Source organism: Scardinius erythrophthalmus, assembly GCF_964197995.2.
Source record: "Scardinius erythrophthalmus genome assembly, chromosome: 10".
Taxonomy (NCBI): Eukaryota; Metazoa; Chordata; class Actinopteri; order Cypriniformes; family Leuciscidae; genus Scardinius; species Scardinius erythrophthalmus.
In genome coordinates this window covers 15031685-15053094 of record NC_138230.1, presented here as the reverse complement: position 1 = coordinate 15053094, position 21410 = coordinate 15031685, and the positions used below count along the sequence as shown (strand labels likewise).

General features: G+C 44.6%; 1 protein-coding gene across 1 annotated transcript in view; it reads left to right on the top strand.

The window, feature by feature from the left end:
* Positions 1-2124: 2124 nt before the first annotated feature.
* grin2da (glutamate receptor, ionotropic, N-methyl D-aspartate 2D, a) overlaps positions 2125-21410 on the top strand; it is a gene marked incomplete at both ends in the record, with an annotated part of 57937 nt that continues 38651 nt past the window's right edge. Inside the window, 2 exons of the mRNA XM_081376521.1 lie at positions 2125-2205; positions 17655-17921. Of these exons, the coding sequence (XP_081232647.1) occupies positions 2125-2205; positions 17655-17921 (348 nt within the window). The remainder of the gene's footprint in view (positions 2206-17654; positions 17922-21410) is intronic.

The window sequence follows — 21410 nt, the reverse complement described above, 5'->3', positions numbered from 1 at the left end:
GATTCGGTCTACTGTACGGGTTATTGTTTTCTTCTTCATCCGTTACTTTGGATTTCTTTGAAGCGGAATTATAGTTTTAATGGATTTTTATGCTTGATGCACAAAAAAGTCACCTTCTCTTGTCTTCAATCACTTTGGATTTCAACACATGGAATGAGAGCTGAAACGTATAGCCCTTTTTAAAAGCCTGCTGTCCACTTTGAAGTACTGTGCGCTAGACATATTAGTCAAATAAATTTTGTTTGTGTTCTTCCGTTTAGTCCGCAGTATTTTTGCCCTACTCGCCACTGCAGTTTTTGCCCATAGGCCCATAGTAATGATGTCCTGAATTATGCAGCAGACCCTCTTGATAGTCCCTTTTGCCTTTACTCAGAACTCCCTTATAGGCATCTGTCCTTTACGTTATTGAACTCACTCTTAAATATTTCTCTTTTTACCTCCTTTGCTCCTACATTTCCACCCACCCTCTCTTTTTTCCCACTTCCACTTTTTGCTTCCATTCAAACGTCCACTTCTCTTTCATTTTTTTTTCACCCCCTATCCTCTGCCTATTGGTCTTTCCCAAACGGATCTTGCTTTCCCAAGTCTTAATCCCCCATTCTGTGTCTTTTTCCCAGTGTCAAAAGAACTGCAAGGAGAATTAATGGGGGAGAGAGAAGGAGGAAAATGAGAAGAAATTATGACGTCAGCGTGCCTTCTGGTTCAAAGCTATGACATTAGCAGCTCCAGCTCTGAAACGTAGCCAGTATGACGGAGAGATAGATGTTCATTTGCGTTTGTGTGCATGTGGGTGTGTGAATGTGCTGCCAGACCCTGAGTCAGTGCATTACTTAATATACACGTTAGTGCAAGTATAGGTACGTTTGTGCTATACATCACACAGTATATCGCACTATTGCTTGTCTGTGCACTCGCGTACATGTTGTTTGTGCATAAATAAGTGTGTTTAGTGGGAGGTTAATTAAAGAGAGTGTGTATGTGCACGTCTACTGCAAAGGCGGAGGGATGGGTGGGTAGGTTTTGATGGCTGGCGTACAAAGTGACTTGAAAATGATTCATGGTGTTGCTGGCGCTTACATGGCCTGCCATTTGTATCAGCACAAGCACGCCGTCTCTCCCTCCCTCTCTCGTTCTCGTGCGCTCTCGCTTTTTTCTCTCATTGAATGAGGAACACAAACAAAAGGCACAGAGGGTGGCCCTTATCCCCTCTGTTCTTCTTTATTTTCACTTTTATTTACTCTGTCTGCTCTGGATCCACCCAGGCAGAGATGGATGCTTTGCGACCAGGCAGATTTATAGCGGAGATTCGAGACACTGTCCTGCGTTAAAGGATCTAATGCATGAATCAATGCAGAGGAGGTAATGATTTCCCACGTTCCCCGGGGAATGGTGAGGTTCAGGGAGGTGAGATGTGTCAGCTTTCTTCTCCAATTCCCATGCAGGGACTTAACTACCTCTGCCAGGTTAATGTATCTTGCTGTCTGGTGGTGTCCTAATTGATGTTGATGGACTGTACGCTGATGGCTTGCCTTTCATGTTTTCCCTCGGTTCAGTTACATTGTTTCTAACAGTCCTTCTTTCTTTTCTCCCTCTAGGTCTCGTTCCAGCATAAAGCGCTACCCACCCAAGTGACTCTCTGCCCGTGTTATGGCGGCGAGGCCCGCCCTTTCGTTTCTATTGGCTGTGCTGGCGTGCACTGGGCCGGCCCAGCCCTCCCCCCCACTGCTGCTCCGCCCCCGGGAGAGAGAGAGGGACTCAGGAGGGGCTTCGGGCGGAGTCAACATCGCTGTGGTTCACTCTGGCTCCTCCCACCTCCCGGAAACGAGCGCTGGGGTGGGGGGCGTGGGCGGGGCCTCTTCAGCGGGCTCTGGCTCCGGTGCCGGGCCAAGCAGCAGCAGCAGCAACTCGGGGACGGGTTTTCTAAGTCGGGCCTGGTCAGGACAGGTGGGTGAAGGTGTGATGACACCGTGGGGTCCCGCGAACGTGATCTGGCTGGCCGTGAACGAGAGCAGTCCTGGAAGCCTCTTGCTACAGTTATGCGAGTTACTGGCTACCACTCCACTACAAGGCCTTGTGTTTGAGGAAGAGAAGCCACCACCGCCCAACCGGGCACCGTTAGCACCTATGCTGGAATTTGTCTCGGCCCAGACAGGAGTGCCTGTCATTGCTGTGGGAGGAGGGGCTGGTTTGGGGAGGGAGCCACAGGTAAGAGTTAAGATTCATTCATAAGATTCTTAGATATAATGGTTCTTTATGAATTTGAGAGAATAGAATCGGGTGTGGTGTTCGTACAATTATGCAAAACTGACATTTCCAGGGTCTTAGAAGCAGAAGTTATCATAGTTAGGTAAACTTCTATAGTGGTGAACTGAAACCACAACAAATATAATTTTGTGTTCCCATTTGCACCAATAGCAAATTGTAAAAAATAGTACAATTTCATACTTCCGGGTTTTTGGCTTCTGGATTGGCCCACGCTGTTTTTTTTTTTGTTTTTTTTTTGTTTTTTTGCGGTAACAGCAATGGCTGAGCCTAAATAGAATTGTACGAATTAAATACCATGAAAATGTTTGAACTGTCTTGATGATTTTTTTGGTGAGTCTACAAAGCTCTAATTAAGAGCTAAATTTAAGAACTAATTCGAAATGACGGCACTTTGGTTATATCATTCTCTGTGTCTGTTTGGTGGGACTGTACATGATCACACTGTTTTTCGCGATGTGCTGGGGAAATCATCGGCTGGCAGCTCCGTTCTCGCACAGACCTGATCTGCTGATTCATAATAAGAGCAGGACCGCTTGCACCCAGGACAAGCATACGTTTCTGGACATATCTATCATAAACTGCAACACTTCTGTCATCTTTAAATTATATTTCATCTCCTTCACTCACATATGCTCCAGTCGCCATCATCTTAAAATCTGTAATAATGCACAGACTTAACAAACCCATTAGAAGCAGTATTGTTGCTGTTGCACATTGTATAGTTGCTCTGCTTATAGATTAATGAAAAGACTGTGATTAAGGTAAGTTGTATACAATGTGGTCATGAAAATAAATAGTTTTAGTTTCATTATTTTAATCGGTCAGGATTAGTAATAACATATGCTTGAATGCGGGATATTATGTTGTGACATATCCGACAGAACGGCGAAACCAAGACATAAGATATTTATATTATAAATAAATGCTCATCATATGGTGATACGAGCAGGGATATTACTGAATGAGTACATATTTCGGTGACATGACAGCCAGTGAATTAAGAAACAGAGAGTGGCTGTCTAGCTACAAAAAAGTACAAATTAATTTATTTGTACATTTTATAACAGCAACTTGGAAAACAAGCAAAACAGAAAAGTTAAGAAGCGATATTTAAGAAAAGAGCGTACTAATGTAATAGTTGCAGACCCGTAGTGGAACTAATTTTACACCGCAGTGACGTAATTTCCAATTCTTGAGAAATTAGCCTTTAGCGTTACATATGAAAATATAAAAAACTTGATGGATTTACATTGTTAATCATTGTGGAAACGTGAGATCACATTCTGTGAAAATAGTCCATTGGTGTGGCTGTCTGTTAGAGCTGTAAATATGACACTATATATGACAACAGATTGGCTGATGACAGTAAATGAGCATGCACAGGTCACAAGCTATTCGTTAGCGACTATTCTGAGCTCTGACATGGAAAATAAAAGTTAATTTGACGCTTTTAGGAGCCCTTTGAAAACGTATTTATCATGGGTAAAATTTCTATTATATAATATGATTTATTTGTTTATATGTTGCTTGCAGAAAAATTGGCATGAATCAACAAAGATGCTCTTTGTATCTAGCAGCAGGTACTAACTGGACTAGACTAGCCAGACAAACCCTGACCTAGTCTAATTGAAATAGACTAAAGCTCATTATCCTTTTTTTTTCCTGGAATGCACAATAACACTTTCCCCAGAGATATAATGGTATTTGGTCATTTTTCAGCCATGACCTCAGTTGTCCTATCTGTGCACACTGCTCTCAGCGGCCTGGAAAAGCACTGAGCTGTCTCCTAGATATGCCTCTTCTAATTTTAGCAAAACAGTGAATAAAATAATTATTCAAAGTATTACGCATTAGTCAACAATACAGGTCAGCCGGGGTTTGAATGGGCAGTAAACTGAGTAAAATGTTGTGTAAGAGGCCTGTGTACAATAGTAAAAATATTTGACCAAAGTTATGGTAATTACTTTTTGAGCTACGGTGCCTATACACAATAGAATGTAAGTATTGGCACAGAGGAAAAAATACAAGGGTTTGCAAAAGTAATACTCCATCATTTGACCATAAGTTGAGAAAATTGCCCTCCAAAGTAGTGTCTTCCCTCCAAAGACATGTCAGAATGTCAGATGCATGAAAGCATTTCTGATTGACTGAAAATGTGTGTGGGCCACTCCCAGATGTTTATAGAGCCTAGGGCTGTCACAGAGACAGGTGGGATGTTTCAGGACACATTTAAGTGATTGTCAGGATTTGATTCAATGGATTCTAAAGAAAACAGCTTAAAGCCCCTTTAATCTAAATGTAAACTAGGAAAATGACACTGTTTTTATAGTAAGGTGCCATCAGCAACTGAAAATCATGTGATGTAGGCCTATGTAGTGTTTTGTACCCACTCTGTGATACACAAACACATCCGGTACAACTATTATGTTCAGAAATGAATCAGTCAGAGGCCTTTTGAAGGTCTCTTTTGTCACGTAAGCCTCATGCTGTCTTCACATGCCCTGGATTTACAATATTTAAAATCTCTGTCTGTTTCGTACTTCTTTTCCATCCTTTGAACAAACACCGTCTAGGCTTGTTTGGAAAAATCCCTACTTAAATTATTCATTCTGCAGCAACCAGTATCTGCCTCTCGCATGTGACGGTGGACTAAAAATTCACCGTGTCGTACCACTTAATAAGATTTCAGCATAATTAAGGTGACCAATTAAACTCGAATAAGTTTCAGGCTACCTGTGTTGTTTTACTCACTCTCAGGAGACATCCTCTCTGCCAGTATATTTCTCTCCTGTGGAAAAATATTACATTACTTTTTCATTTGCTTGCTTGGGCTTTAATTAACTACATTTAGAAAGGCTCATGTGTTGTGGATTGGTGTGAGCGTGGGTTTGGAGTCATGGAGTTAACTCTGTCTCGCAGAGCACGTCTCCAGAGACTTCCTTTACCTCTTCACAAACCGCCAACCAGAGCACGGCACGAAGGAGTCACAACTGGTTTAATTAGGACAGTAATTAATTACATTATGTGGTTAAATATTCTGGTGTGAGAAGAACGTAGATGTTTCAGCCACTACTTTTGCACCCTCTGCATGAGCTTCGAAATCTGATGCTGAAAATCCATTTTCAAGTGTTCAATGTAGATTGATTTCAGCCGAATCAAAGCTGCGGAATCAGAAGAGACTGAAGTAATACTGGTATTCTTTTGAAAACACAAACACCTCAGGCACTCGCTCCCCCCCAAAACAATGAAAAAGATACATGGAATTGCATATTTCTTCAGATTTTGGTAAACATAGCCTTCCAGGGTCCATTTTATTCTTTGAAAGCTTTTGAATAAAATAAAATAAAATGCATCACTTAGTCCATCTGGACCTCAATATGGCGCATAATGCAGTACATATGATTATTGGCGTCTCAGGGGCACAAGCTTAGCACATGCACAACTTCTGGTTCAACTCTAGTGCGACGCATATGAAACCAGCAGAATACGGACGCTGATGCAGAGCTATGCAATGCTATAAAATGTATGACATTCATGCAACACTTCAATACATCCTGAAGTCTTTCAAATCTCCCCAGCAACAGCACTAAATGTGTCATTGTGGATTCCAGTAATTTCAAAGGCTGTGACCTCTGAATATAAGTGGGCAAATGTTAAAAACATTATATTAATAGCTGTTGAAGTGTTCCTAAAGGAAGGCAGGCCACTTAGATCGCTGGACTCTTCAATTATCTATTTGTGATATGAGTGAGAAATTGGGACAAATGCATCTAAACTTCTACTCCTAAAACAATAGAGTTAAAATAAAAAAATGTCTCTTGTCTCTTTTAAATAGGTCATTTTTAAAGGGGGAAAAAATGAACATTGATTTAGATATTTTTGACCAATAGACTTGATCTATATGTTTCCAGAAATGTGATGTGTTTGGTTTGGTTGCTGAGAGGATGCAGAGCAGGCTGTTCCATTTCTCTATGTACAGAATGTAATCGCTAACAGAAGGTACTTCATTAGCACAGATTTACATCTGAGGTCATTTAGAGCAGAAATTGATTTAGTGGTGTGTTTAATGTACTGTATATTGTGTTGCAATTTAATCTAAACCTTCCCACTTGCAATGGATTTGATGCATGCAGCAAATCTAGTTTCAAGTGTTCAATGTGATTGATTTTTATTTTGCCGAATCAAAGTTGCTGCATCAGAAGAAACTGAAGCCTGTTTGTACTGGGAGTCTTTTGAAAACACAAACACCTTGGGCACTCATTCTCCTTCCATAAAAGAATGAAAAAGAAATGCAGGATTTCATATGCATTTGAGTTTAAAAGCAGTAAAGAAATTACTTCTACTGCTACTAATATTAATAATTATACATATTTACTATTTATGGCAATGTTATAGGTCAGGATAGTATTTATCAAGATTTTAAATATGGTTATTATTATTATTACATATTCTTATAAATCATTTAAAACAAATAAAATCATCATAATGTATAATTACAATTTAATGTATGTATGTTTTCCATTTTTCATATGCATGTCAAGATCTGACTCTCCCTTCGTCTTGCCCTCAGTAAAATATAATAAAAGATATAGCCTATAACTGCTCCAATTTCAGTGCATCAAATTTATCAAGATGATTCCAATACGAAGTTGAAGGAAATGTAGAAATGTAGTCCTGTGGAAAATGTAACCTGACCCATTTAAGTGCTTCACTGTTGCAAGTTACTGTACAACTGTAAGCTCTTTCAGCTTTTACAAGCTGGTCTTCATTTAAATATAGAGCGGAGGTGAGCCTTTATGCTCGGTTAATGCTTCTCTGCAGTCGTGACATTTTTGTGCTCATCAGGTTTGCGGCTCCTCTGTCTGGTTATTATTTGAAAGACTCAGTGTAATAGCCTGGCTTTATCCTTTGGTCACACAGTATGAACACTTGTTTTGCATGTTTGAGGCGGTTGTATTCTAATGAGCCTGTTGGAATATGTGCTGATTGCCTTGAATTTTGACAGATATGCTAAAAATTCCTCAGCTACAGGTATGCATTATGACTATACTAACAGTCAAAGTGTAATTATGACACACACACACACACACACACAAAAAAAAAAGAAAAAGAAAAAAAAACTGCCAGATTGCCAAGGTAATGCCTAGGGGGAAATTATTCATACGGGGAAAGTACTGTGGAGTTAATTGAGACTTTATTTGCATAAGAAGTGTTTGTATCATGGAAAAGCTGTTCTAGATGAAGAAAAACTTATCAGTGAGTTCAACCGCAAGTTGTTAGTCATTTAGTTGATTATTATTTCAGGCGTCTATACTCTAAAAAAAAAAAAAAAAATGCTGGGTTAAAACAAGCCAAAATTTGTAGTTTTTAAACACACTGTTGGGTAAATAATAGTCTGAAGACATGCTGTGTTAATCTCATCTGACAAGTTGGGGTGCTCATTTAGCCTAACCCAGCTTGCTAGGTTACAAATTTAGCACAGATGGTAGCTTATTTTGAGAAAAATTCTGGGTTGATTTTACATCGTAAAATGGTTATTTTAATATTTATAGAAGTCTATAAAGAAATTGGTTACCAATAAACTCGAATTGGAAATTTTGGCTGACATAAAATTATGGAATCATGAATAGATGACGCATTCATTTTAAATAAAATTGTCAGCTTTCTATTTCAACATCATGTCAATTATTAAAATCCATAAATAATCATTTATTTAAGGCTTTAAGAAGCTGAGCCAGTACAACCGTGGAAATATAACTATGGACTCAATTATATATAATATCAATTATATTATATTATAGATCTGCAAAGATGGGATTAAATACAATTCAGTGTATGAAATCCTAAGCTAATATTCATATTTACAAAGGGATGTCAATGGAAAAAAATGCATTAAAAATAACAACAAAGTTTTCCTTGTGTAAATGTTCTCTGTTAGACATTGGAGATCACCTCCATATAGTGGTGCAGGTATGACATCACTTTGTAGGTCAAAACGCGGAAACAAGTATTTTAGCACTTCCGTTCCATCGTCCTGAAGTCAGTGGGTTTTTTAAATGGGAATTTTGGTTAAATGGAACACAAGCTCAAGACACTTTCCAGTTTTATTCTATGACATAAAATTCTGTAGTACCCCACTCGTGATTTTATTAAGCTGTTACGTGTCTTAAAAGTTGTATCAGTGATTTCAGGCCCAAAAATAAATGATCACATTCATCTAATCTTTCCTAACGATCCGCTAGCTGCCCGCCCCATAAGCATGCCGTCAAAAAAACGCGTCTCTCTAGGCAGCCTAGGCTCTGAGATCTGCACACAAAAACAGTTGCTTTCACTACCACTCAAAACCAAAATAAATAGTGTTCCAACCAATCACAGACAGGGGTGGGTGTTGTGAGGTTTTCGCGTGCAGCCATCATAGGCAGCCGTGCACGAGCGCAAAACCTCACAACACCCACCCCTGTCGGTGATTGGTTGGAGCACTATTTATTTTGGTTTTGAGTGGTAGTGAAAGCAACTGTTTTTGTGTGCAGATCTCAGAGCCTAGGCTGCCTAGAGAGACGCGTTTTTTTTGACGGCATGCTTATGGGGTGGGCAGCTAGCGGATCGTTAGGAAAGATTAGATGAATGTGATCATTTATTTTTGGGCCTGAAATCACTGATACAACTTTTAAAAACGATGGTTGCTAACAAGTGGCTAAATGGGACAACAGCGGCAGTCGGGAACATTAAAAATCGTCGGAAGCTCAGTGTGGTTGAATTCATGGGCCCATGGTGTAGTTCATTTATAGTTCCCTTTCAGTCGCTCACGTTCGACGTAACGTCGACGTGACGACGTAATTGGGATCACTTCAGGGAGCCCTATCAACTTCGAGTGTCTACAGAACGAGCCAATGAACGTTGGCGTGCGTGAATCGCGTCACGCGCCCCGCCCCGCCGCGCGGGTATAAACAGGAAGCGGGCGCACGCACACATTGTCTTTCACTTCGGAGCCGAGCTTTCGTGAGACTTCTGTCTACAAAGAGATTCAGCCCTTGAAGACTTCAAAGAGATCTACTCTCTGCCTACAGTGTTGGTGTGACGGCGCGATCAGCGGTGGCCGCGAGCATTGCAGCTCACAAACTGCTGTTTTCACAGCACTATTGTTCTGTGTTTGTGTGTGTGTGTGTCGGTTCGGTGGGCGTTTCCTTGTGTGTTTATTCACACCGCGGCTACCCCTGGGTGCCTCAGCACTGAGAGAGTATTTTTTCAACCTTTTTTATTTTTACTAAAAGAGCAACACAAGCGTGACCCTGCGTCTTTTTCAAGATGTCATTCCGCTTGTGCGTTTCTGGATGCCGTCGTTCCCTGGCGCCAGACGATGGCCACAGCAGTTGCCTCTCGTGTTTGGGCATTCAACACGCTGAGGCAGCTTTTGTGGATAGTTCATGTTCCCATTGCGGGAATATGACTATCGCAGCGCTTAGATCGAGACTGGCTTACCTCAAGAGAGGTGCAGTCCCCTCGCCTATGCCCCGATCTAGTGTCTATTCTGCCCCGCAGAATAGACCTACTTCGGTGCATGACCAGGGTGATCTGAGGATTACCGTGAGGGCTTCCCCGTCGAGTCATCCTCCGCGGGCCCCTCACGCCTCACAAGCGCTGTCGCCATTGGGGCTCCTTAGTGAACGTCTTGGTCCTTCTCCGGAACGGCCAACCGTTTCCTTTGGGGCTCCGGCTGATGACCAGATGTCGATCGCAGCATCGGAGGGGGAGCTGTCCTCTGGAAATGACGACTCGGCTGCGTTGCCCCCCTCGGGGTGTGTAGCGTTGTCCGAGCCGGATCCAGAATGGACTGCTATGCTTTCCCGGGCCGCCGAGAAGGTCGGGCTTGCGTGGAATCCTCCACCACGTCCCGAACCTTCTCGGTTGGACGATTGGTTTCTCGGGGCGGGCCGTGCTGGTTCTCAGTGCGCCGCCCCGGTACCTTTCTTTCCGGAAGTGCATGAGGAGCTTTCTAGGACGTGGAAGGCACCGTATAGTGCCCGAAGCCGTTCTAGTGGCTCCTCACCCCTCGCCACCCTCGACGGCGGGGCAGCTAAGGGGTATGTGGATATCCCCCCGGTGGAGCGGGCCGTCGCGATGCAGCTGTGTCCGGCGTCCGCTTCCTCTTGGCGGGGTAATCCACGCCTCCCGTCCAAGGCCTGTAGGTTTTCGTCCGGTCTAACGGCGAAGGCTTACAAGGCCTGTGGACAGGCTGCTTCCGCCCTCCATGCCATGGCGCTCTTGCAGGTCCACCAGGCCCAGGCGCTCATGGACATGAACGAGGGTGGTTCTGACCCAGAGCTCCTCCGGGAGCTCCGTGTGGCAACCGACCTCGCCCTCCGGGCGACGAAGGAAACCGCACGTTCTGTCGGTCAGGCGATGTCCACCTTGGTGTCCAGGAGCGCCACCTTTGGCTCAACCTGGCGGATATGAGGGACACCGATAAATATCGGTTCCTGGATGCCCCTCTTTCCCAGGTTGGGTTGTTCGGCGACGCGGTCGAGAGCTTTGCCCAACAGTTCTCGGCCGCACAGAAGCAGACGGAGGCCATCCGGCACATCCTGCCCCGGCGGACCGCTGCTGCTCCCACCCGTCCGCCGGCCGCAGACCCTCCGTCTACTCGTCGCCGAGGTCGGCCTTCTGCGGCGTCCTCCGCTCCCGCTAAGCCCCAGCAGCAGCAGCAACCATCCAGGCCTCAGCGCGGAGCAAGCCGTAGGAAGCCGACCCCGCCCGTCCAGGCCGCTGCCAAACCAGGAGGCAAGCGACGGTGCAAACGACCCTGAGACGGGCGGCCCGGAGATGGATCAAGTTGCTCTTCAGGAGATGGCGAAGGCGCCACTCCTTCCCCCGGTGGAGGGCCGGGCGGAGAATCTTTTGTTTCCTTTTCTTTTTGTTCCGCCTCTGACCCACGGGTCAGTGGTACCCACATTTTCAAAAAAAGAGCAATTTCTGAAACCTCTGGGCCCCAAGAGGGCGTGCTTGGCAGTCGACGACGCCGCCATGCCTTGTCACTCCCGAGCCCCTCTTTCATCGCCAGTGAGCAGCAGTGGCTGTGTTCCGGACGTGCTCTCGCCTCCTCACACTCACTCTGCCCTTCGACGGAAGCAGGTATGTGCTGCACCACACACTCAGACCCCACTTCGGGCCGCTGTGCCGTCCGAGTCGGGTCCCTGCATTCCGCCGCGCTGCCCCACCCCGGGTACGTCTGTGGTGCCGTTAGTCCCGCTTGCTCGGTCTCTGGGAGCCTGGTTAACGCTTCCCAGCCCGTCTCGCTGGCTCATCCGTACCATCAGACTCGGCTATGCGATTCAGTTCGCCCGGCGCCCCCCTGCTTTCAAGGGCATCCTGTTCACCCGTGTTCTGGCGGACAATGCCCCTGTGCTCAGGGCAGAGATCGCAGTCCTACTGGCGAAGGACGCGATCGAGCCGGTCCCTCCAGCCGATATGAAGACCGGCTTCTACAGCCCGTACTTCATTGTACCCAAGAAAGGTGGTGGGTTACGACCAATCTTGGACCTGCGCGTCCTGAACCGGTCCCTTCACAGGCTACCGTTCAAGATGCTTACGCAGAAACGCATTTTCAAATGCATCCGTCCCCAAGATTGGTTTGCAGCGATCGACCTGAAGGACGCGTACTTTCATGTCTCGATTCTCCCTCGACACAGACCGTTTCTCCGCTTTGCGTTCGAGGGACGGGCATATCAGTACAAGGTCTTACCCTTCGGGCTGGCCCTGTCGCCCCGCGTCTTCACGAAAGTCGCGGAGGCGGCCATTGCTCCCATGTGCGAGCGTGGTGTTCGCATCCTCAACTACCTCGACGACTGGCTTATTCTGGCCCAGTCGAGAGAGCAGTTGTGCGAACACAGGGACATGGTGCTCAGTCACCTCAGCCACATAGGGCTTCGGGTCAACTGGGAAAAGAGCAAACTCACCCCCGGGCAGAGGATCTCTTTTCTTGGTATGGAGTTGGACTCGATCAACATGACAGCGCGCCTCACCGAGGCCCGTGTCCAGTCAGTGTTGAACTGCGTGAGCATGCTCAGACGCAGAACAGCGGCACCACTGAAACTGTTTCAGAGGCTCCTGGGGCATATGGCATCTGCAGCCGCGGTTACGCCGCTCGGATTGCTTCATATGAGGCCGCTCCAACACTGGCTCCACGATCGAGTCCCGAGATGGGCGTGGCAGAGCGGCTCGTGCCGGGTCCAAGTGACTCCGCACTGTCGCCAAACTCTCAGCTTGTGGTCGGACCCTTCCTTCCTGCGGGCAGGTGTTCCCCTGGAACAAGTGTCCAGGCACTCTGTGGTCTCCACGGATGCCTCTACCACCGGCTGGGGGGCCACGTACAACGGGCATGCAGCTTCAGGTCTGTGGACGGGGCCTCAACTGCATTGGCACATCAACTGCCTCGAGTTGTTAGCAGTACGTCTTGCACTGAGCCGTTTCAAAACGCTGCTACTAGGCAAGCACGTACTGGTCCGTACGGACAGCACTGCGACCGTTGCGTACATCAACCGCCAAGGTGGTCTACGTTCCCGCCGCATGTCACAACTCGCCCGCCATCTCCTCCTCTGGAGTCAGAAGCATCTGAGGTCGCTTCGTGCCATTTACATTCCGGGCCTGCTCAACCGTGCAGCCGACGAGCTCTCACGGCAGCAGGTGCTACCGGGAGAATGGCGACTCCATCCCCAGGTGGTCCAGCTGATTTTCAGGCGCTTCGGGACCGCTCATGTAGATCTGTTTGCCGCCCCGGACACGTCTCATTGCCAGTTGTTCTATTCTCTGACCGAGGGGACCCTCGGCACGGATGCTCTGGCACACAGCTGGCCCCGGGGCCTTCGCAAGTATGCGTTTCCCCCAGTGAGCCTTCTTGCACAGACCTTGTGCAAAGTCAGGGAGGACGAGGAGCAGGTCTTGTTAGTTGCGCCGTATTCGCCCAACCGGACCTGGTTCCCGGAACTAGTGCTCCTCGCGACAGCCCCTCCCTGGCCCATTCCTCTGAGAGAAGACCTGCTCTCTCAGAGACGGGGCACCTTATGGCACCCGCGTCCAGACCTCTGGAAACTCCATGTCTGGTCCCTGGACGGGACGCGGAGGTTCTAGGTGACCTACCCCCTGCGGTAGTTGACACCATCACTTCCGCTAGAGCCCCCTCTACGAGGCGCCTCTATGCGTTGAAGTGGAACCTGTTCGTTGACTGGTGCTCCTCTCACGAGGAGAACCCCCGATCTTGCTCGATCAGAGCCGTGCTTTCCTTCCTGCAAGAAGGGCTGGAGCGAAGGCTGTCTCCCTCCACCCTTAAAGTGTATGTTGCCGCTATTGCCGCACATCACGATGCTGTTGATGGTAAGTCTTTGGGAAAGCATGACCTGATCGTCAGGTTCCTGAGGGGAGCAAGGAGACTGAATCCTCCTCGCCCACTCTCTATACCCTCTTGGGACTTGTCTCTGGTCCTTTCGGCACTTCAGAGACCACCCTTTGAGCCTCTGCAATCAGCTGAGTTAAAAATTCTGTCCTGTAAGACAGTACTCCTGGTTGCATTGGCCTCTATCAAGAGGGTAGGGGACCTGCATGCATTTTCGGTCGACGAATCGTGCCTAGAATTCGGCCCGGATAACTCTCACGTCATCCTGAGACCCCGGCCCGGATACGTGCCCAAGGTTCCTACCACTCCCTTCCGGGACCAGGTAGTGAACCTGCAAGCGCTGCCTTCGGAGGAGGCAGACCCAGCCCTGGCTTTTCTCTGTCCCGTTCGCGCTCTGCGTCTGTACGTGGACAGAACGCAAAGCCTCAGGACCTCAGATCAGCTCTTCGTCTGTTACGGAGGCCAGCAGAAAGGGAAGGCTGTCTCCAAGCAGAGGATGGCCCACTGGATAGTGGATGCCATCGCCTTGGCTTACGAAGCCCAAGGCGTGCCCTGCCCGCCTGGGTTGAAAGCCCACTCCACTAGGAGTGTCGCTTCTTCCTGGGCGCTGGCTCACGGCGCCTCGCTGACAGACATCTGTAGAGCTGCGGGCTGGGCGACACCTAACACGTTCGCTAGGTTTTATAGCTTACGTGTTGAGCCGGTTTCTTCCTGTGTGCTCGCTTCTACTAGCCGGTAACACCGAAGTTCCCGCTCTAGTGTCGGCTTGCTGCGCCACTCCCTTCCTAGGAACGGATACGTGGGCTTTTTACTCCAGTCGAGTTCCCCATTGGCGAACCCTGTGAGTTCCTCCGCACCCCTTCGGCAGTCGGACGTTGCGGAGCGTCCGACGCCAGGCCTAGTGCTCGTATGCTTGTGTAACTTGTGCTAGGCTGGGTTCCATATGTGGTGATCCCTGCGGCGATCCCATACGTGTATTCTTCCACGACCAGTTCCCTGCGGTGAGCCCGTGTCTTCCCTTGGCAGAGTCTGCTCTGCCGTCACTGTCCGGTGTGTCTCCCCCTTCGGGTGGAGCCACCCCAGTGACATTCCATATGTCGCACTGCCCCTTCGGCCAGTCCATATGTGTATTCTCCACATGTTACCTCCCTTCGGGCAGGATGTGGCTCCGCAGCGTTCTTTCCCCTGGAGAGGTACGCTTTCCCAGTGTTATCCAAGAGTTCCGCTGTGTGGGGTATAATGGAACAGCAGTTGAACTCCCTCTACGCAGATCTTCCGCCCCAGCAGTTGGGGGTCTGAGAGTCTTGCGTAGGGCGCTGGATGTGGCAGCAACCGTGGCGTTTTCCATGGGATCCCAATTACGTCGTCACGTCGACGTTACGTCGAACGTGAGCGACTGAAAGGGAACGTCTCGGTTACTGATGTAACCCTCGTTCCCTGAAGGAGGGAACGGGAGACGTAACGTCCCGTCGCCACCGTTGCTGACCATCGCTGCATGGCCGTCACAAATCTCGGCTCCTCAGCGAAAAACAATGTGTGCGTGCGCCCGCTTCCTGTTTATACCCGCGCGGCGGGGCGGGGCGCGTGACGCGATTCACGCACGCCAACGTTCATTGGCTCGTTCTGTAGACACTCGAAGTTGATAGGGCTCCCTGAAGTGATCCCAATTACGTCGTCACGTCGACGTTACGTCTCCCGTTTCCTCCTTCAGGGAACGAGGGTTACATCAGTAACCGAGACGTTTTTTTTATTTCTGGTGACTGCATTAGGCTTCAATATCATAAACTTTTGTTGATCACAGAGCTTGTTTTTTTTTGCGATTATCCAAAAGCCTATGCAAAAATCCCATTGGGTTTTTGATGAGGGAACCAGGGTCATACCTCCACCACTGTACCTGTGTGCAGTGACAGCTTTGTTGATTATAATGGGTTCCATCTTGTATAGTCATATCTCTTCAATTGCTCTGACACGGTGGATGTTTGTTTGTGCAAACCTAGTGTAAGGAATGCCAGTAAGAGTAAAGGCTGTGGTCTTTAGCGTCCTTTTTAGCGCATCCGCCTCCCACGCCGGAGGGTTTGAAGTAGGACCGATTACACTTGCAACCCTAGCAAATGAAATTAGTGCAAACTAAAGTGATGTTAAGCAACAAATAGATATTCTGAGACTTACAATTATATTTTGGTGCAAATAAAGCAGGCGTTTTAAACTAACCAGTTTTAGAGTGTTCAGACACAAACCCCTCGCTCTCGCTGAGCACTTCACACTAACATTTCTGTATGTAAACTTCTCTTAAGGCATAAATGTTTTTAATATGCTATAAGCTTTTTTTTTCCAGCCAGGTCATGCTGTTGATATGCATCGGTGCGGTTAAAATATTGACTCTAATGTGTTGTTTTAGCAAATGCAGGATACACAAAACATCTGCCCACAAATAATTCTTCAAAGATTTACAGAGGTCATGCTCAGCTTGCCTAAAAAAATAGACAATTATAAAGGCAGCACACTTCTCATTTAATGGCCAGTGTCACCAGCAGGCACAAAACAGGTGTCATGCCACATTCATGATATATTTGATCATGATTATGATGCATTAGCAAGTGTCAGACTAAGCGTTGCTATTTTTCACTATCAGAAATACGGCTTTATGTCAGGGTCATAAATCTCCTCGATTGTACAGTGGAATGGTCACCTTCCGGGGTATATAAAAAAAGACAGTGAGGTGAGCTGAAGCCGAACAAACTGTTTCGAATCCCAAAGCAGCCAAGGACACTAATGTCAGCTGAAACACAGGCTTATGAATAGCAATGAATCCTTTACGTCATGCTGTGTGGGTATTAAGAATAACTGTATTGATCTGAATGAGTAAGAAGCAGAGAGTAAATGGAGGGAAGGGAAAAATACCGGATGAATGAGAAATGCTGAAATCTAGAACTACAAACAGAAATTTAAAAATGATTGCTATTTACTTAAAAAAAATTCTTGCAACAATATTACACATTATATTTTTGAGTAGTTAAGGCTTGATTTCTTTCATGGAATCTACCTGAATAAATCATGTAAAATCCCTTAAATTATTAGTTTATGACACAATGAATTCAATATTTTTTATTTTAAGTTGATGCTCAAAGGTGTGTGAATTAGAGTAAATGGAAATAACCTGTTTATATTTGACTGAGTTTTATTGTATAATTAAAAGATTGTATGGTGCTCTGCACAGAAACAAACTTGTTACTGCTCTAGCATTATAACAAAGTTATTGCTCAATGAATAAAGCAACATGCTTTAGAGTATCAATACATGCAGTTATTCACAACCTAACCATAAGCCCCACTCCTCTGCCCAATGGTAACGATCAAAACTTCAAGAAACTTTCAAATGTCAAACATAGCTGAACATTAAACATTAACAGATGTTTCCCTTTATTCAAAAACACTTAAAATAACACTTCATTTCAATATTTACTCTCCATTTCCAGCCATGTGTTTTTCTCTTAATTTGATCAGCTTAATCGGTTCCTCAATTCAAGCCTCAAAACTGCTTCCTTGAAACAATTAGGAACATGTATCTCTTCTAAATTTTTTCTATACAACATGTCACTGAACCACAATTTTCCTAAAATATTTAAACAATATTTTTAATTATCACCTTAATTTTTTTTGAAAATTACAAGAACCATGATTAAATTTTTTACTGTGATTTGGAATCTGGCTATGATGCCCTAGACCAGAGGTGCCCAATCCTGCTCCTGCCGATCGACTGTCCTGCACAGTTCATCTCCAACCCTAATCAAACACGCCTGTCTTTAATTTTCAAGTGAACCCGAAGACCTTAATTGATTGCTACAGGTGTGTTTGATTAGGGTTGGAGATGAACTGTGCAGGACAGTCGATCGGCAGGAGCAGGATTGGGCACCCCTGTTCTAGGCCTTTTAGAAGTACCCCTCTTTATGCAAAATATTATGTTGGAAAGTTTTACTATGTCCCAAATTTTCTTATTCTTACAGGAGAGCGGCTCCGTCTACTTGCAGTTCTTGTGCTCCACTAGCCTGCAGCTGGATGTCATTTTTGAAGTCCTGGAGGAGTTTGATTGGACGGCGTTCTCTGTGGTTACCACACGCCACCACGGCTATGAGGATTTTCTGGCCATGGTAGAAGGCATGATAGATGGCTCCTTCATCGGTTGGGAGAGAAAGAGTGTGGTGATGCTCAACCTGACCGATGACCCGGGAGGGGCTCGTACCCGCAGGCTGCTAAAGGAGAATGAAGCACAGGTCAGGAGTGGGAATGGAAAAAATGCTTCCCCTTTGAATCCTTTCGTAATTTAACACATTATATTATCAGCATAAAACTTGTAGTGAATGTAAAATTTAAACTAACCTGAATTTCAGAATGTCTTAGTATTTGGTTCGTCTCTCTTCTGCTTTAATGACAGCAGCACTCAAGCAGCTGCTTGAACTCAACAAGTTTGTGTAAAACCTGATGATCATGTTCTCCAGCGTGATCAAAGAGCATCTTGAGCTTCAATGGAAGCAAGAACATCTGACTGCCTGTACAAAGAAGTCACATGATCAATGCTACAATTTTTTTTTTACATGTGATTAGTGATATAGAATTAGTGCAGGGTAGTTTTTTTTTTTTTTCTTCATATCATTATTATGGAAGCTTGTTTCTGCCATGGAATAAAACAATTTTAAAGATAATTGGAACGTTTTATCTCACAATTCTGACTTTTATTTCTTAATTGCGAGTTTATATCTTGAAATTCTCTCTTTATAACTTTTTATAATAAACATGACTTTATAACATGCAATTCTGACTATAACTTGCTATTGCAAGTTTATATCTCGCAATTCTGACTATAACTCGTAATTGCAAGTTTATCTCGCAATTCTGACAGTATAACTCGCAATTCAGACTTTATAATTCGCAATTGCGAGTTTATATCACGCAATTCTGAGAGAAAAAAAATCTGAATTGTAAGATAAAAAGTCTCTATTACCTTTTCATTTTTATCCAGTGGCAGAAACAAGCTTCCATACATTATGTATTTTTACATTTTATTAAAAACAGCTGAAATGGTTCATTTCCAGATTTTATTTATTTATTTTAATTTCATTTTCTTGTATATCAATTTACTATTTTCTTTTTTCAGTCTAAAATTTAAGGTTCATAGTCCAGATTATTTATGTGATCTGACTTTTTGTCCCACTTTTTTTATTAATTGTCATTCATTAAGTAATGTTACATATTTATAAATTCTAAAATGATTTATTCCAGGGTTAATGCACAGATCAAAAAAATAACAAATAAATAAATGATTATGACAGCTCACATTAAATATCCCAAATCTTGGTATTTTCAAAGGGTTCACAATCAGCGTTTTTGTTTAATCTGTTCATTTTTCTGTTCATTTATCTTCATGTAAATCATGTAAACCTTTTTTTAACTGCACTGCAGCTCTTTTTCTCAATTGTGGCTGAACAGTTCATACTCTTCCACGGTTTCTTTTCCTTTCATTGAACTAGCGTTCCCACTCCACCGCTCCACCAGCTCCCTGTTAATTTTTTCCCATTTTAATTCAAAGTGGCTTCACTGGCAGCACAATTAACAATTGTATTACAAAATCAGTCTTGGTTAATTATAGAAGTATGAATATGACAAAGAAAAGAGAGAAGCCAGCTCTAATGCCCCAGAGCAATTATTCTACAGAAATTCAAAATAAGAAAAATATGGTAAAGCTCCTCATGCATTCTGTAAGTCGCTTCCTCCATATTCCCAACTTGATTTCTCGATTAACCTTCCCTCTCATCGCTCATGTATTCGTTCCACTCTTTCTTTTTCTTCTCTCTTTCTCTGACTCTACTGCATACTTTGGCCTTTACGTGAAGGCTCCAAAAGAGAAGGAGGTCATGTGACCTACGAAAGGGGAGATGGCATCAGTAATGTTAGAGAGCAGCGTGACAATAAATGACAGTTTCCATCTGACCCAAAGGTGGCCAACTCAATTCCCCACAGGACTGGTCACGCCAGCAGACATCCTCTACGTTCAACAACTTGACTGATTAATTCTCCACAGTGTCCAAGTACCCAGACTTTCAGCCCCTAATCAGTGACTGATACAGGAGCACATTCAAAGTGCCTGTCACGTTTCCCGCATGGAAAAGAATGAGGAAAAAATTGGGGTCAGCTTGATGCTATGCTATTTTTTTTTTTCTCCTCAAAATTATTAAACATCAGTTCGGTTTTTGTAAGGGCTCAACAGACACACATTACATCAAAGTGCAGATTTTATCAGCAAGCTTTGTTATAAATGTAAAAACTCTGCCTCCAGTGATTCGCTTTAAAGCATAAGCTTACTCGCTATATTTTATTTTAATAAGCTTGACAAGAAAGAGCAGCATGATGATAAATTGTAAACTGCTCCATTGTCAAAGCTGCTATAAGACTAAATAATCCATTCCCTCTTCCCATGTGTGTTTAACCCTCAGAGACCCAGTGTAGCAGAATTGCAAAGTTTGTATAAAGCAATGAAAAAATGCATAACAATCTCAATTGAAATTGATTTCAAAACTTTCACTTAGTGCATCAAAAAAATACAGTGGTGAAATTTTTTTCTCGCTCTTCGCTTGGGGGATAAAAAGAAGTTTGAAATGCGTGACCAGTGGTGTATCGTTTGAAATCGTTAATTAAAATATCTTCATTTGTGTTTTGAAGGTGAACGAAAGTCTTACGGGTTTAGAACGACACGAGGGCAAGTAAAGGACGATTTTAAGTTTTGGGTGAACTAACCCTTTAATCATAAAAGAAACAACAACAAATAAAAACCCAGTATGTGCAAAATAAAACCAGTTGGTATGCTTTGCTTATTACTGTGACAAGACAACTTCATTAAAGGAATATTTCACCCAAAAAATAGTGACTTCAAAAATCGGAGCGCTGTAGGCCAATAGAACGCAAGTGAACGTGTGAAATCCCTTTGAGAGTCCAAAAGGTACATTTAGGCTATGTTCAGACTCACTCCAAATCGAGTTTTTGTGCATATCTGATTGGAATCCGATCACATTTAGCAAGTGTGAATGGCAAAAAAATCGCAAGAAATGCAATGAAACGTGGATTGAAATCCTATTTAAATCGCATTTTCTGGAAATCTGTTTCAGTCTGAACGCTCTATTCGGATTTCACGGTTTATGCCACTTTCTCACACCATGTAAACATGGCCAACGTTGTTATAGGAAACATTCTGAAAGTCACTGCAGAAACAAGGTTGTGTTTATGCAAAGTGCCAGTCTGGCAGAACTGTACAATGTAATGGAGACATGCTGAATTTTGCTCATTTTTGCTGCCTCAGAAGATGTAGTAGTTCAGCATGGTGGATATACTTTTTCATGTTGTAAATAAGACAACATCTGTATTGCAAGTCGCTCCATGTCACGTTTTTTTTTTTTTTGGCTTATACCTACCTTCGCAACGTCATTGCCATAGAAACTAATGCAGTCATTCCTGAAAAGAAAAGAGCAGCAAGGGACACACAAATTGGATCTGAACAGTTGTGATGCACGATGTAGATGATCAGATTCCAATCGCATACACAAATAATCGTATTTGGACTGACAATGTGAACGTAGCCTAAGACGGTGTCACATTATGACAGTGGTTTTCAACTCTACACATTTTGAATGTCCTTATTTAACACCCCTGACAGATCATCAGCTTGTTTGGAGAGAGCTTCATGAACTGAACTGAGTGTGTCAGGCAAGAAA